The sequence below is a fragment of the Nicotiana tabacum genome, chromosome 10 (genome assembly GCF_000715075.1).
Source record: "Nicotiana tabacum cultivar K326 chromosome 10, ASM71507v2, whole genome shotgun sequence".
NCBI classification, from domain to species: domain Eukaryota; kingdom Viridiplantae; phylum Streptophyta; class Magnoliopsida; order Solanales; family Solanaceae; genus Nicotiana; species Nicotiana tabacum.
Window position 1 is genome coordinate 22,281,999 of NC_134089.1, and position 16,362 is coordinate 22,298,360.

At 38.7% G+C, this 16,362-nt stretch overlaps 1 protein-coding gene across 1 annotated transcript; it reads right to left on the minus strand.

Annotated features, from left to right (window-relative positions):
- Positions 1-2,469: 2,469 nt before the first annotated feature.
- On the minus strand, positions 2,470-7,300 carry LOC142165026 (uncharacterized). The gene is made up of 8 exons (XM_075223672.1): positions 7,219-7,300; positions 7,059-7,134; positions 6,058-6,701; positions 5,402-5,473; positions 5,027-5,288; positions 4,540-4,760; positions 3,933-4,082; positions 2,470-3,668 (listed from the first exon to the last, which is right to left on the minus strand). The coding sequence occupies exons 1-8, from the start codon at positions 7,298-7,300 to the stop codon at positions 2,470-2,472; spliced, it is 2,706 nt and encodes a 901-aa protein (XP_075079773.1).
- Between the last annotated feature and the right edge of the window lie 9,062 nt (positions 7,301-16,362).

Below are 16,362 nucleotides of genomic sequence, written 5' to 3' on the forward strand. Positions count from 1 at the left end.
GGGTGTTCCGAAGATTGAGATAAGTTTGAATGATATTGTGGGACATGTATATATAATTGGCTAAGGTCCCGAGAGCCTCAGGTGGATTTCGGAAGGTTAACGAAATGGAATTCGGACCCAAAAAGAAAAGAAAAAACTGTTGCAATTTCTACTGCTAAGTTGTCTTTGGACAGCAAATGTGCAGTCGTGGAGCGTACTTTGGAGGCCTATATCTTTTGATCTACAAGGAATTTTGAGATAATTCAAAAACAAAAGTTGTAGAACTTCGCGTCTAGATTCCATAATGCTAAGGAAATTGTAATTTAGACATCTGTAGAGAAAGTTATGATCGATTGAAGATGATTGGTGGAGCAGTTTCTCCAGAATTTTCTGATTTCATGGAACCGACTTTAGAAGCTCATATCTCGGGATATATAAAGAGTTATATGGTGTACAACCTATCATATTAAAGATCTTCGAGTCTAGTTGCTAAAGCTTCAAACCGTTTGTAATTTGGATATTTATGCAAGACGTTATGGGTGTATAAACAGAAGGTGTCCGACAAGGAAAAATTTTATATGTACAACTTGTATAGCACAAGTGCAAGGTACAACTCGACGAAGCACGGACAGATTCTTTAAACACGGATTTGGCTTATTTCTTTCATTTCTTTCATTTGGCTTGGATGATTTTGGAGAGAATTTCAAGGGGGATTTTATCAAGCATCAAAGGTGAGTTGTTTCTACTTATTTCCAAGTTAAATACAAGATTATATGTGAATTAGAACATGAAAATCAATAGAAAAGTGGAGTTTTAGGGCTTGTGCTTTTGAGATTTTTTAGGGTCGATTTGAAGGATCAAGCGAGCTCCGATTTTTGTGTTCTTTATATGTACGGACTCATGAGAGGACGAAGAACATTTTGGTATAAAAATTTTCTGAGTTTTGAGACGTGGGCCCGGGGCTTGGGTTTCGCTAAATTCGTTAATTTTGATATTTTCGAGTGTTTTCGATTGGGTATTGTCCCTTTAGCATAATGCGACATATTTGTTGTGATTTTGAGCAGATTCGTCGCACAAGGAGGCTAATTTGAGAGGCAAGGATATAGCGAGCTAGAGCTTTGGCCGATTTGAGGTTAGTAATTGATGTAAAAAATGTCCTGAGGGTTTGAAACCCCGGAATTTCACATCGTATTGCTATATTGAGGTGACTTGCATGCCGGATAACGGGCGTGGGGTAGAGAACCATTGGGGATTGTGACTTAGTCCATCCCGAGAGATGTTTTTACCGTGTTTTCTACTTGAACTAAATTGAAAATCATCCTTACTTGGATTTAATTGTTACATTTGGGCTTCTTGCCAATTATTTGAATCCTTCAGGGATTGACATCACTGTTTTCGCATACAAGCATATCATTTGATCTCAGTCCAAGGTTTTAAATACTGTTTTGCAAACTCAGCCATCTTTCTTAGATTTGAAAACTTAAATGATATTTCGGGCTTAGAACTACTGTTTTACAAATGCCCAAGGGGCTTATTATGATTTCCGGACTGAGCATGGATCGGGCTGCGCGCCGCAGCAGTGATTTGAAATAGTGGTAATAATGACACTATATGATGTGACTTGAAACATTGGTACAATGCACTGTTTGATATAAATTGGTCAGGTAACTTGTTATTGCGCTCGGGCTGTAGGAGCCCCTCCGGAGTCTGTACACACCCCCAGTGAGCGCTGTCGACGATAAATAAATGGATGGCTCGGGCTGCACGCCGCAGTGGGTACTAGAGTGTACCATCATATGCATTGCATTGCACTCATGCATTTGTTTTTATCGGTTATACCTGTCTCAATATTTGGTACTCTGATTTAATTGACTTGTTGCTTCACTATTTGTTGTTCTAAACTGCCAGTTATAGTTTACTTTGTATTTTTCCACGATTTCTTATTCTCAGCCTTTATTTATGTTTATTACTCACTGGGTCGGAGTACTCACATTACTCCCTGCACCTTGCGTGCAGATCCAGGTACACCACAGGCTGAGTGAGGATTTGTTTAGCTGAGCAGCAGTATCCGGGAGTATTGAGGTAGCTGCATGGCGTTCGCAGCCTTGATCTCTCCCCTCTATCTTTATCTTTTATTCTGCATTTTTCCTAGACAGACTTGTAATAGGTGTATATTCTGTATTAGAGGCTCATATTCGTGACACCGGATTCTATTGGGCTATGGTGTGGTATTTTAGTTGAATTTCTGCAGGTTTTATTATTAATTATACACTTGAGAGTGACGACTTAGTAAATTCTCTGTGATATTTATCTATAATCTGAATAAAAATTTGGAATAATGTTGTTGAATGGTCGGGCTTGCATAGCAGTGTGTTGGGCGCCATCATGACCGGGGTTGGGGTCGTGACAGTGCTGCTCATTTGATACTTACTCATTAAAAACTTCTATCTTCTAAATTTCGGAAAACTTCTTTACACTACATTTGTAGCTTTATTTGTTATCTTCATCATAACATAAGATCTTTAACCCTTTTCTACTTAATACTCTTGAAAGTGCAATATATAGTTGTCCATGATTAAACACAGGCTTCTTCAAAAATAATCCCACATTACATAATGCTTGGCCTTGGCTTTTATTGATGGTCATGGCAAAAGATACAATGACCGGAAATTGCCTTCTTTGGAACTTAAAAGGAATTCTTGCATTAGATGGAGTAAGTGTCATTCTTGGTATACAAACTTTATCTCCAACCATGTTTCCTGATAATACTTTGGCTTCAATTACCCGATTTCCAAGTCTTGTGATGATCAATCTTGTACCATTGCACAATCCTGATGATTGATCTATATTTCTTAACAACATCACAGGAACACCTACCTTCAAAGTGATAGAGTGATTTGGAATACCTGAACATTTAATACTATTTAGGAATTCAGGTGTATGTATATGTTCCAAAGATGTAAATGCATGATCAGACTTGCAAATTGTATCCGAACTTAAATATGACTTATCCTGACTGTTGTTGAGAGAAACCATGTAATCATTCACCGATTCTACCATCTGAAGAGTTGGCGCAAGAATTGCTCTTTCTTGAAGGTATTTTATATCCGTGAAATGTCTCAAGAAATCAGAATATGTACTTTCTACAATTCTAGATATTGGATCATCATAATTATGTATGAGAAGATCATCGGGTATTTCTACTTTCTCAATGCCATCAATGGAACATCCAATATTTCCATCACCTATTGCCAAAATCCAATCAGAAAACTCTTTTAAATCATCCAAATCAGCACCAGATATATTTCCTTGCAATCTCATATTTGTTGTTAGCTTTAAAACCTGACAGTGGGGCCACAGATATGAAGAATTTAGAGTTGCTTTAACAATCTCTTGCCTAGCACCTTTTGTAATTACAAGCAAGATTTGTCTAAAGTCACCTCCAAGAACAATTGTTTTACCTCCAAATGGCCGATCTAAATTTGATGGATCTTTAAATCTTAGAAAATCTCTAAGAGTTCGATCAAGAGCTTCAAAACAGTATTTATGCATCATTGGGGCCTCATCCCAAATGATCAATTTTGCCTTCACAATCAACTTTGCCAAAGGACTACCTTGTTTTATATTGCATGTTGAATCTTCAGTTGGATTTAGAGGGATTGGGAATCTTGAATGGGCAATTCGACCTCCTGGTAACAAAAGAGAAGCAATACCACTTGAAGCAACATTTATCACTATATCGCCTTTAGATCGTATGTCAGAAGACAATGTTTTCTAGATAAAAGTTTTGTCAGTTCCTCCATGACCATATAATAAGAATAACCCTCCTTTATCTTTATTCACTGCAGATATGATTTTATCATAAACAGACTTCTGCTCGAATGTTAATTTCATTAATAATTATTGATGTTCCTATGTCAGAGAACGCCTATTAAAGCGCAATTCCTCATTACTTAGTCTGTTGGCACCATCAAATTCTTCCTCATTGTAATATGGTCTTGGCATTGTCGGAAAATCGTTAAAGCTTTTTCCACAACCTTTTAAAATCCTGTCCAGCTTTTTCAAGCAACGATTTTTCAATTCATCATCGGTTAGTTCAGCCTCTGCATGACATAAAAATATTATAGTTTAAAATAAAATATATACTCATACTTTAAACTCAACCATGTAGTTTCATATATATATATATAGTTTGTTTGTATGAGTATACAGATCATTGGTTTTTATATGTTATAGAATAACATATCTAAGCATGGATCTCGAGTACTATTTTTTGTTCTTTTAACTACATGTATTAAAATAAGTCAAAAGAGAAAGTTGCAATTTGTGATGTCATTTAAAACATATACGAACAAAATGTAGTGAGAAAAGATTGATATTATAGATTTATCAAATTGACTTTATCAATAGTTAAAAGTAGAGAGTTGTCTTCATCTATCAGACTAGCAAATTCAAGAAAGTAGAATATTATAGAAGTTATCATGTATCAACATTTATTCCACATTTAATCCATATAGCAGTAAAAATTTATTTTAATATGAAAATTTTATATTTTAATACCTGGGTTACTTAATAATGTTCTTTCTTCACGGAGAATATCTTCTGGCAATAACTGCCACGATGATTGCCAAACAATTTTTGGATGTGACAATGAATTTGATAACAACAACATGACAAATAACTGTCTTAGATAAGATGGCATTCCCCAAGTACCTGCTTCCTTTATAGCATCGACATACTCTTTGTCGTCATCCAACAACCCAAATGCATAACATGCATATCTAAAGGTAAGAAAGTTCTGATTGTTAATTCTTCTAAGTTCTTCATACGAAGTTGGACCTTTGATTACATTCAACAACAATCTGAGATAATATATCTCTCCACTTCCTGGAGTAACAAAGAAAATCCTCCCAATAGAAAATGCAGACTTTATCCTCTTTTCCCATTTTTTAATTATTGATTCCACCAAAATTTAAGAGGAAATTCTGCGTAAGTCAAATCTCTTGCTTCCGAATAAATTTTGTTTGCCTCAAACCATCCTAAAAACATAGATTCCTTTACAGTTAGTCTATTGGCAACATTAACAATTGGATCGTCACCAGAGAAAATGACACTTTGTTCATTTGGAAGATGGAATGATAGTCTTTCCACTGACGGTTCTCTATGATGAATTGGGAATTTAAATATTCTCCAAGCAGCTTCACATGGGGATATGTAGCGACAATCATAATACATGTTGATTTCATCAATGCTTGATGAACCATTGTCATGAGTACTTTGAGAAAAAGTAGTATTTGCACTATCATTACCTTTATTAACATACTTAAATAAGTACTTAATGGATCTGGTTTGATTGCACCACTCCACATTGATATGAGCGCCATATTTTAATAATAAGAAACGATTGTGTGGCACCACAGACCTGTTATCCAATGAATACCATTTTTCATAATTGTTCTACCATTATCCCTTCTTCTGTAAACAGGATACCATTCTGCATGCAAGGAGAAGATTTTCTAGCAGAACCACATGGACCGTGCATCGTTAAACTTTTTACGGCATTATAATAATTAGAATCATCCACCTTGTCTGGTATTTCTGCCGAAATTATTCGATCAATATCTGACGCAGATGGAAATTTATTATGATCATTAAGAAAAAGTAAGATATGAGCATGAGGCAGCCCTCGTTTTGTGAACTTAAAGGTGTAAATCACTGCATGGAAATTATGCAAGTTTATTAGAAAAAACTCATATAAAATCACCATCTTTATTTAAATTAAATTCTAAATGGTGTATACCTGCTTTTACTTGTCCAAAAACTTGATTATCTCTCAAATCCTTTATTAAGTGGTCCAACTTAATTTTGAATACCCTACTTAAAATGTCTGGACGATCTTCAGGATTCAAGCCCCTGCTCTCCACAAATCTAGTAATCTCTGGCCACTTATGATTGCAAGTTTATGTGATAAAACGATCAGGGTACCCAGCCCATTTATATATTTCCATAGCATCTTGATAATTCTGAACCATATATCGTGCACCCCTGTAAAGCTTGAAGGTAGAATTATCCTTTTACCTTGGGACGAAGGATCGATGTCACTATGCAATATAGCATCTTCTAGGACTTTATAAGAATCAACTCTTAATTGCTTTTGATGAGTCCTTATCAACTTCAACCGAGAAGATTCTATCATTTTATAACCATCAACTAAAAATTGCTGAAATAATCTTCCTGAAGACACAACGGTGGGAACTTCATCTTTTCTTTCCTGAATTTTATAAGCGAAAAATTCTCGCATGCTTATACATTGCCTTCCTCTTGATGATTGATCACCTTGACTTAAAGGAATGTCCTCTCTGTACCCATCTTCACCATAAGGAAAAAGCAAAGGATATTGTAGACCTAAATATGCAACATTTAGTTCATTTATCCTTTGTAGCTGTCCAGATTGTGTTTCTATAATGATATCGCGATCACTTCCAGAAACTTCAAAATCACCAACCACTAAAGCATCCACTTCTGGTATTGTTGGTAAGTTGTATCTTCTACCATCAATACCTCTCTTCCCTATTAATCTGAACTTAACATTGGAGTCTATATTCTCTTGGAATTGATCTCTGACCATCCTAAATGTTTTTGCCAAAACATTATTGTCATCAAGCATTTGTTTCAGATCAGAAATAATTTCAGCATGAAGTTTATTAATATCTTGGCCACGACTGAAAAAAATATATGAAATCAATAAAGGTTTTTAAATTAATTGTTATTTTCATATTATTATATAATAAAGGTATAAGGCTAACCTGATAGCGTTGATTCTATTTGTATATATATATATATATATATATATATATATATATATATATATATATATATATATATATATATATATATATATATATATATATATATATATATATATATATATATATATATATATATATATATATATATATATATATATATATATATATATATATATATATATATATATATATATATATAATTTGATGATAGTTTTGACCACATAATCTGAACGTTCTTGGCCCTTTTTCCTGGTTGATAGAGATATCAACCTTACCCCCATTGACGTAAATGAGAAGATAGAGTTATAACTCCTAATATTTTCTCGAAAATGGCTACTTTTATGACCTATATTAAAACCATTGCAAAATGCTAAATGTGATTATAAGTAGATTTGAACATGTTGATATTAAAAGTTATAATTCCTCTAACCTGATCCAAATAAGAGTTGTTCCAAAACTTCAGGAGGCTTCTTAAGATCTAGAAGCTTTATTTTTCCACGATCACAACACATTGTGAAATAGGTTTTTTGAGTTGTAATGCTTGCGAATTCTTTCTTCATACCAAAAAAGTGCCCCTCACTTTTCGCATTCATATGTAGCATCTCCTATGTGCCAATAATCTGTACTTGCAATAGTATATAAAGTCAATGACAAAAGATTATTGATTTGCTTTATCGAACTGTGTTGTGTGAATAGAGAGTTTCTCATAAGAACCTGCAGTGTAAATTTCGCCAAATTCAACATCCACCTCTAAGAAAAATAGTAGTTAAATCAATTAATAGGGATGGTACGTAGATATATACATCTATATTTGTCAATATAGTTTGTTCTTTAATAACAACAGAAAAGTGCAAAGGTATGGTTGTCGTACCTGGATATTCTTCATCATCTTCATATCCTATATTATTTTGCAACTGCCTTGTTATGTGTAAAATTTGTGAGTGTATATTGATCTAAGACAATTATTACTGCTACTTCTGCTCCGCCAATCATCCATAGGCTCTCGTAGAGAAGCTTTCCCCTGAATGCACACTTTACTTAAAGTTACTTTAGCTTCATATAGCCACGTGTGGTATAATGTCATTATTTAAAGGTAAATCAATATCTCATAGAAACATACCTTGTATGACAGTGTTGTTTATATCAGCCTCGATTTCTAGTAAGAGAGTTACATTAATTAATTTTCATTAATGTTAACATTGTAGTTTATTTTTAACTAATAACAATGAGAATTTCAAATGCTTACCTTCTATTATTGGAGTTTCATTGAATTATGGCAGAGAATTATGCATTTGCATATCTACAAAGTAGTAGGATTGTTAGTACTAATTGAAAGATTAATATGACAATCAAACTTTTAATACCTTCTTCGGTCGGAGTGTCATTTAAATCGGGCAATATATTGTCATCGTACACACCTATGATGAGAATGTATAATTTTAAAAGTAATACAGATAAAACAAAATAAGTGAACAAAAAATGTATATAATGAAGGTCTAAAATAAGAACACCATTGAGGAACTAACCTTGCAATATAGGAGTTGTGTTTAAATCAGGGAGAAGATAATTTATTTGCATGTCTGCACAATGAGTTTTATATGCATCATTAGTTGTATGTCTATTAATCAACTTAGCCAAACATTATAATAAGAATAAATTATGGTAAATTAAGTTGTAACAACACCACTATAAATATATTAAATAGATGATACTGTTAGTTAACTTAACCAAACTAATAAACAACAAACTATGGTAAAGTAAATTCTAATAACACAATTATATATATAGTAATGGATGATAGTATCACTCACCATTTGTTATATCAGACAAAGGAAGAAGTCTTTCTTCACTTTCGACCGAATAGTTTATGCTTTTGGAAGGTTCAACTTTATTTGTAGAAGAGATTTGTATTATATTTAAAATCAGGTTTTAGAAGTAACAATACATATAAAGGAAAATTACTTCGCAAAATCAATGGACTAATTATGCTGCGGTCCTATTTGAAAAACTAAAAATGGTAGAGTGCGTTTCATTTCCCTTGTTTTTGTATTAAGCACAAGAAAATGAAGGTAAAAATTTGGTTAATATTCTCTCAATTTCGGCATTTTCAATTGAAAGTAGGAAGTTAAATCAAAGTGAATAACAACGCAAAACATTTCATTAATAAAATAAAACTGTGATGACCCAAAAGGTCATCACTTATTTTAAAACGAAACTTTCGTATTCTGAGGCCTTGAAAACCTCATTTAGAGTCACCTCGATTTGCATGCGCAGTTTGGGCGCATAGCCAGAAAGCTTAAATACGATAATCTGTGATAAATGATAAGTTTTGATTATAAAATGAGCTAATTTGACTTCGGTCAATGTTTTGGGTAAACGGACCCGGACCCGCGATTTGACAGACCTGAAGGATCCGTAGGAAAATGTGAGACTTGGGCGTATGCCTGGAATCGAATTCTGAGGTCCCGAGCCCGAGAAATGAATTTTCAAAGAAAATTGTTTTCTGATACTGTTTAAAGAAATTTGAAATAAAATTTGATTAGCACATGATGGTATCGGGCCCGTATTTTGGTTCCGGTGCCCGGTACAGGTCTTATATATGATTTAAGACATTTCTGTGGAATTTGGTGAAAAACAGATGTCATGTGACGTGATTCAGACTTAAATTGCAAAATTTATGTTTAAAGAAGTTTAGAGAAAATTTCATCGATCTCGAGATTTAATTTGATGTTCATGAGGTTATTTTGATGATTTGATTACACGAGTAAGTCCATATGATGTTTTTGAGTTAGTATGACATTTGGTTTGGAGCCACGAGCTCGGGTGAGTTTGGGGATGTTTTTACACTTAGGAAAACAAATTACAGATTCAGAGAAGTTGCAGGTCTTTGAAGCCAGGTTTCGCGGTCCGCGGTGGGGGCTCCGCGACCGCGGTGGGAATTGTGCGGTCCGCGGTGAGCAAGGCCAAGCCTTCGCGGCCGCGCTCGATTTCTTGCGGTCCGTGGTGGAGCTCCGCAGCTGCAGTCCTTTTTATGCGGTCCACGGTAGTGCTCCGCGACTGCAGTACTTTTTATGCGGTCCGCTGAGAGGGCCTGAGAGGAGTATATTTAACGGACTTTCCAGTTATTTTTCACTTTTCGAAATCTTAAAACATAAGAGGCGATTTTTCAAACAACATTTCTTCTTCAAATCAATTGTAAGTCGTTTTTAACTACTTTTCTTCAATCATTAACATCTTTTAACATGATTTCAACTTCAAATCAATGATTTTCATGGGGGAAATTGGGTTTTTTGGGTAGAACCTAGGTTTTTCAAAAATTGGGGATTTGGACCTCAATTTAAGGTCCGATTTCAAAACAAATTACATATTTGGGCTCGTGGGGAAATGGGTAATAGGGTTTTAGTTCGAACCTCGGGTTTTGACACGTGGTCCCGAGGGTGATTTTGACTTTTTGGGTAAAACTTTGGAAAACTCATTTCCATGCATTCAAATTGATTTATTTAGCGTTTATTGATATAATTAAGTAACGTGTGGCTAGATACGAGCAAATTGGTGGAGGAATCGAGGGGTAAAGTTATAATTGAAGCTTGAGTTGTGTTCGTGGCATCGAGGTAAGTGTTTGGTCTAACCTTAGATTGAGGGATTAGGAGTTGTGTCCTATTTGCTATTTGATTCTTGTCCAGTACGACGTATAAGTATGGTGACGAGTATCTATACGTTGGTGTCAAACATGACCGTGAGTCTTGTCTTGTGATTTTCATAATCTCGTTGTATTATTCATGCCTTGGTGAAGATTTCTATTTATTGTGTAAAGTTGTGGAAAGAATTGTCACCTATGAACATTGAGGAGCGTTGGCTCCGGTTGTGTAACGAATTGTGAAAGTATAAGTGATAATCGAAACCTTAGAGCATTGGCTCGAGATGTGCAGTGAATTGTAAAGTAAAAGTGAGAAAGAGAAGAGATAATTATGTTGACCCCTTGACGGGCTATTGTTGGGTTGATGTTCCCTTGCATTGTGTTCTGAATTGATACTACAGACGCTTAAGTTGATGATTCTTCGTGTTAGATGTTGAAACTAGTTGAGTTATAGTGGACATAGTTAGATGTTGGAACAGGTTTGGTTATGGTTATTTCTCCCTTTCCGGAATGGTTAGTTATGATTATTGTTGACTGCATATAATGGATCGGGTTGCACACTGCAACAGTTATATATGTGGATCGCGTTGCACGCCGCAACAGATATTATATTGGATCGGGTTGCACGTTGCAACAGTTATATACGTGGATCGGGTTGCACACCACAACAGATATTATATTGGATCGGGTTGCACGCCTCAACAGTTATATATGTGGATCGGGTTGCACACCGCAACAATGTTAAATGATAAGGGATCGTGTTACGCGCCACAACAGTATTGTTATCGTATTGATTGTAGACATCGAGTGTTCTTTCATACTTTATTAAGTTTCTGATAAAATTGGTATGTTTCTTCGAAGCATGTTTCCCCCTCCCTTTTAAACCGTTATTACCTATTTATATTTCCGCTATATATTATATAACTGCACAGGTTTATCTGGAGTCTGGTCCTAGCCTTGTCACTACCTCGCCGAGGTTAGGCCAAGCACTTACCAACACATGGGGTCAGTTGTGTTGATACTACACTTTTCACTCTGTGCAGATACCAGAGTAGCCTTTGGTCAGCAGTAGTAGCTTAGGAGCCAGCCTTCAGTCTACCGAGACATCGAGGTAGCCTTGCAGGAGTCTGCAGGCCTAGCATCTTCTCTATCTTATTTCATATTCTGGTATCTCATGTATTCGAGACAAACAGTGCTATATTTCTTTCAAACAATTGTATTTAGTACTCTTAGTAGTCCGTGGATGTTGTGACACCAGGTTCTGGTTAGAGGCACGTAATGGTCTTTGAGACATTTTCGTTTTCTATTTATTTAAGACTTTCGCTAAATTTCATATTCCGCTGTTATTTAATGGTTTATTTCCTTGTTATTATAATTGGTAAGAAGTTTTAAAATGAAGGAGTTAATGATTTCTAAGTTCATGGCTTGCCTAGCTTCTACGGGTAGGCGCCATCACGACTCCCGAGGGTGGGAAATCCGGGTCGTGACAAGTTGGTATCAAAGCTTTAGGTTACATAGGTCTCACAATTCACGGACAAGCTCAGTAGAGTCTGAGGGATTAGTACGGAGTTGTCTGTATTTATCCCCCAGAAGCTACAGAGTTTGGAAAACTTCATATTTGTTATTTCTTAGCGTGCGGTTTTGTTTCTCGATGCTTATTGAACTTCTACTCTGTTCTTTCGCAGATGGCGAGAACTCGTGCTTCCTCAACTACCGCTCAGCAGCCCGAGCCCCCAGTAGTAGCTCCCACGAGGGGCAGAGGGCAAGGCCGAGGTCGTGCCAGAGGCCGAGGTAGGGGTAGAGCTCAGCCCCGAGCAGCAGTCCCAGTAGCGGAGCCTCAGGTTGATTTTAATGATGAGGTTCCGGCCCCAGCAGCTCTTGTGGGCCCAACTCAGGTCCCAGGGGGGGTTTATTTCTACCCTAGTCCTTCAAGATGCTCTTGTCCGATTAGTGGGCCTCATGGAGAGTGTCACCCAAGCAGGCTTACTTCCTATAGCACCAGCGGTCTCTCAGGCTGGAGGAGGGGCCCAAACTCCTGCTACTCGCACTCCAGAGCAGGTAGCTCCTCATATTCAGACTCCAACAGTTCAACCAGTTGGAGCAGTTCAGCCGGGTGTAGTAGCTCAGACCGGTGATGGAGCGGCTATGTTTGTCTATGCTTTGTGGAGGTTGGATAGGTTCACCAAGCTCTTCACTTCCACTTTCAGCGGTGTATCTACTGAGGATCCCCAGGATTATCTAGACAGTTGTCACGAGGTTCTTAGGAACATGGGTATTGTCGAGACCAATAGGGTCGATTTTGCTACATTTTGCCTATCTGGATCCGCAGAGGGATTATTGCTTAGCTATACCAGCCCGATCGCCAGCCTTGACTTGGGAGCAGTTCACACAGCTATTTCTGGAGAAGTTTCTCCCCATTACTCAGCGAGAGGCTTATCGGAGGCAGTTTGAGTGCCTCTAGCAGGGTTCCATGACGGTTACCCAGTATGAGACTAGGTTGATCGACTTAGCTCGCCATGCTCTTGTCATACTTCCTATCGAGAGAGAGAGGGTGAGGAGGTTTATTGATGGTCTTATTTAGCCGATTCGCCTTCAGATGGCTAGGGAGGCTGGGAGTGAGATCACCTTTCAAGAGGTGGCCAATGTGACCCGTAGTGTGGAGATAGTCTTGTCGCAGGAAGGTGGTCATAGGTCGGATAAGAGGACCCATCATTCAGGTACATTCAGTGGTGCCTCGTCTAGAGGTAGGGATTCATATGGTAGAGGCCATCCTTCTAGGCCCTTTCAATCAGCTCTTTAGGTCTCTCACGACGCTTCGGGTAGTCGTGGACCGCAGATGCGGTATTTCGATCAGCAGTCCTACAGTGCACTACCAGCTCCTATCAGTGCACCGCCGCTCCAGAGTTTTCGGGGTGGTCATTCGGGTCTCCAGAGTCAGTCTCAGTTTCCTCATCCACAACACTCAGGTGGGTGTTTTGAGTGTGGTGAGTATGGTCATATCAGGAGGACTTGTCTGAGGTTGGTGGGTACTCAGTCACAGCAGCAGGGTTCCCGTGCTATGGTCTAGGCACCAGGTGTTCCATAGATCGCCCAGCCAGCTAGGGGTAGAGGTGCTAGGGGTGGAGGTAGAGGACTTAGAGGTGGAGCTCAGGCCGCTAGAGGTGGAGGCCAGCCAGCTGCAGGCCGTCCTAGAGATAGAGCCCAGGGTGCTGGGGCCCAGCCCCGATGTTATGCTCTTCCAGCCAAGCCCGAGAATGAGGCTTTAGATGTAGTTATTACAGGTACGGTTCTGGTTTGTGATAGAGATGCTTCAGTGTTATTTGATCTAGGGTCCATCTACTCGTATGTGTCATCTTATTTTGCACCGTATCTTTTTATTCCTAGTGATTCATTGAGTGTTCCCGTCTATGTGTCTACACCGGTGGGTGATTCTATTGTAGTTGATCGAGTCCATCGTTCTTGTATTGTGGTGATTGGGGGTCTTGAGACTCGTGCAGATTTGTTGTTTTTAGACATGGTCGATTTCGATATCATATTGGGGATGGACTGGCTATCACCTTACCACACTATCTTGGACTGTCACGCCAATATTGTGACCTTAGCTTTACCGGGTATGCCTCGTTTAGAGTGGAGAGGGACTCCTGTTCATTCTACCCGTAGGTTATATCTTACGTAAAGGTTCGGCGCATGGTCGAGAAGGGGTGTTTGGCCTATTTGGCATATGTTTGTGATTCTAGTGTTGAGGTTCCCTCTATTGATTCTGTGCCCATTGTTCGTGAGTTTCCTGAGGTATTCCCTTCAGACTTGCCAGGTATTCCACCCGATAGGGATATTGATTTTTGCATTGATTTGGCTCCGGTCACTCAGCCCATTTCTATCCCGCCATACCGTATGGCCCCGTCTTAGTTGAAAGAGTTGATGGAGCAGTTGCAAGACTTGTTTAAGAAGGGCTTCATTAGGCCCCGTGTTTCGCCTTGGGGTGCGCCGGTGTTGTTTGTTAAGAAGAAGGACGGATCGATGAGAATGTGTATTGATTATCGGCAGCTGAACAAGGTTACAATTAAGAATAAGTATCCATTGCCGAGGACTGATGATTTGTTTGATCAGCTTCAAGGTGCCAAGGTGTTTTCAAAGATTGATTTGAGATCTAGCTACCATAAGTTAAGGATTAGGGAATCTGATGTCCTTAAGACAGCTTTCCGCACTTGGTACGGGCATTATGAGTTCTTGGTTATGTCGTTCGAGTTGACAAATGCCCCAGCAACTTATATGGATTTGATGAACTGGTGTTCAGACCTTATTTGGATTCGTTCGTGATAGTCTTTATTGATGATATTTTGATATATTCCCGCAGCTAGGAGGAGCACGAGCAACATCTTAGAGTGGTTCTTCAGACCTTGAGGGATAGTCACTTATATGCTAAATTCTCGAAGTGTGAGTTCTGGTTGAGTTCAGTTGCATTCCTGGGTCATGTTGTATCAGCAGAGGGTATTCAGGTGGATCCGAAAAAGATTGAGGCTGTCAAGAACTGTCCTAGACCAGCATCAGCTACAGAGATTCGGAGTTTCTTGGGATTGGAAGGTTACTATCGCCGGTTCGTGGAGGGATTTTCATCTATCGCAGCCCCGATGACCAGGTTGACCCAGAAGGGTGCCCAGTTCAGATGGTTGGACGAGTGTGATGTGAGCTTTCGAAAGCTCAAGACAGCTCTAACTACGGCACCGGTGTTGGTTTTGCCCACAGGTTCAGGGCCTTATACAGTTTATTGTGATGTTTCTCGTGTTGGGCTTGGTGCTGTGTTGATGCAGGATGGCAAGGTCATTGCCTATACTTCACGGTAGTTGAAGATTCATGAGAAGAACTATCTAGTTCATGATTTAGAGTTGGCAGCCATAGTTCACGCATTGAAGATTTGGAGGCATTATCTGTATGGCGTGGCATGTGAGGTGTACACGGATCACAAGAGTCTTCAGTATTTGTTCAAGCAAAAGGAGCTGAATTTGAGGCAGAGGAGGTGGTTGGAGTTGTTGAAGGATTATGATATCACTATCTTATATCACCCAGGAAAGGACAATGTGGTGGTTGATGCCTTAGTAGGAAGTCAGCCAGTATAGGCAGTCTTGCTTACATTCCGGTCGGTAAGAGGTCGCTTGCTTTGGATGTTCAGGCCTTGGCCAATCGGTTTGTGAGGTTCAATATTTTTAAGCCTAGTTGGGTATTAGCTTGCACGGTTACTCGTTCTTCTTTACTGGAGCGTATTAGTGATTGGCAGCATGATGATCCCCATTTGTGTGTCCTTAGAGACACGGTGCAGTGCGGGGGTGCCAAGCAGGTTACTCTAGATGATGATGGAGTTTTGAGATTGCAGGGTCAAGTGTGTGCCAAATATGGATGGGCTACGAGAGTTGATTTTAGAGGAGGCCCATAGCTCCTGGTACTCTATTCATCTGGGCATCGCGAAGATGTATCAGGATTTGCGGCAGTATTATTGGTGGCGGAGAATGAAGAAGGATATCGTTGCATATGTAGCTCGGTGTTTGAATTGTCAGCGGGTTAAGTACGAGCATCAGAGGCCTGGTGGTTTATTTCAGAGGATTGAGCTTTCCGAGTGGAAGTGGGAGCGGATCACTATGGATTTTATTGTTGGACTCTCGTAGACTCGGAGGAAGTTCGACGCAGTATGGGTCATTATTGATAGGATGACCAAGTCAGCGCATTTCATTCATGTGGCAGTCTCCTATTCATCCGAGAGGTTAGATGAGATCTATATTTGGGAGATTGTTCGTCTTCAGGGTGTGCCTATATCTATCATTTCGGACCGAGGTACGCAGCTTACTCACATTTCTGGAGAGCAGTTCAGTGAGAGTTGGGCACTCAGGTTGAGTTGAGTACAACATTTCATCCTCAAACGGACAGGCAGTCCGAGCGGACTATTCA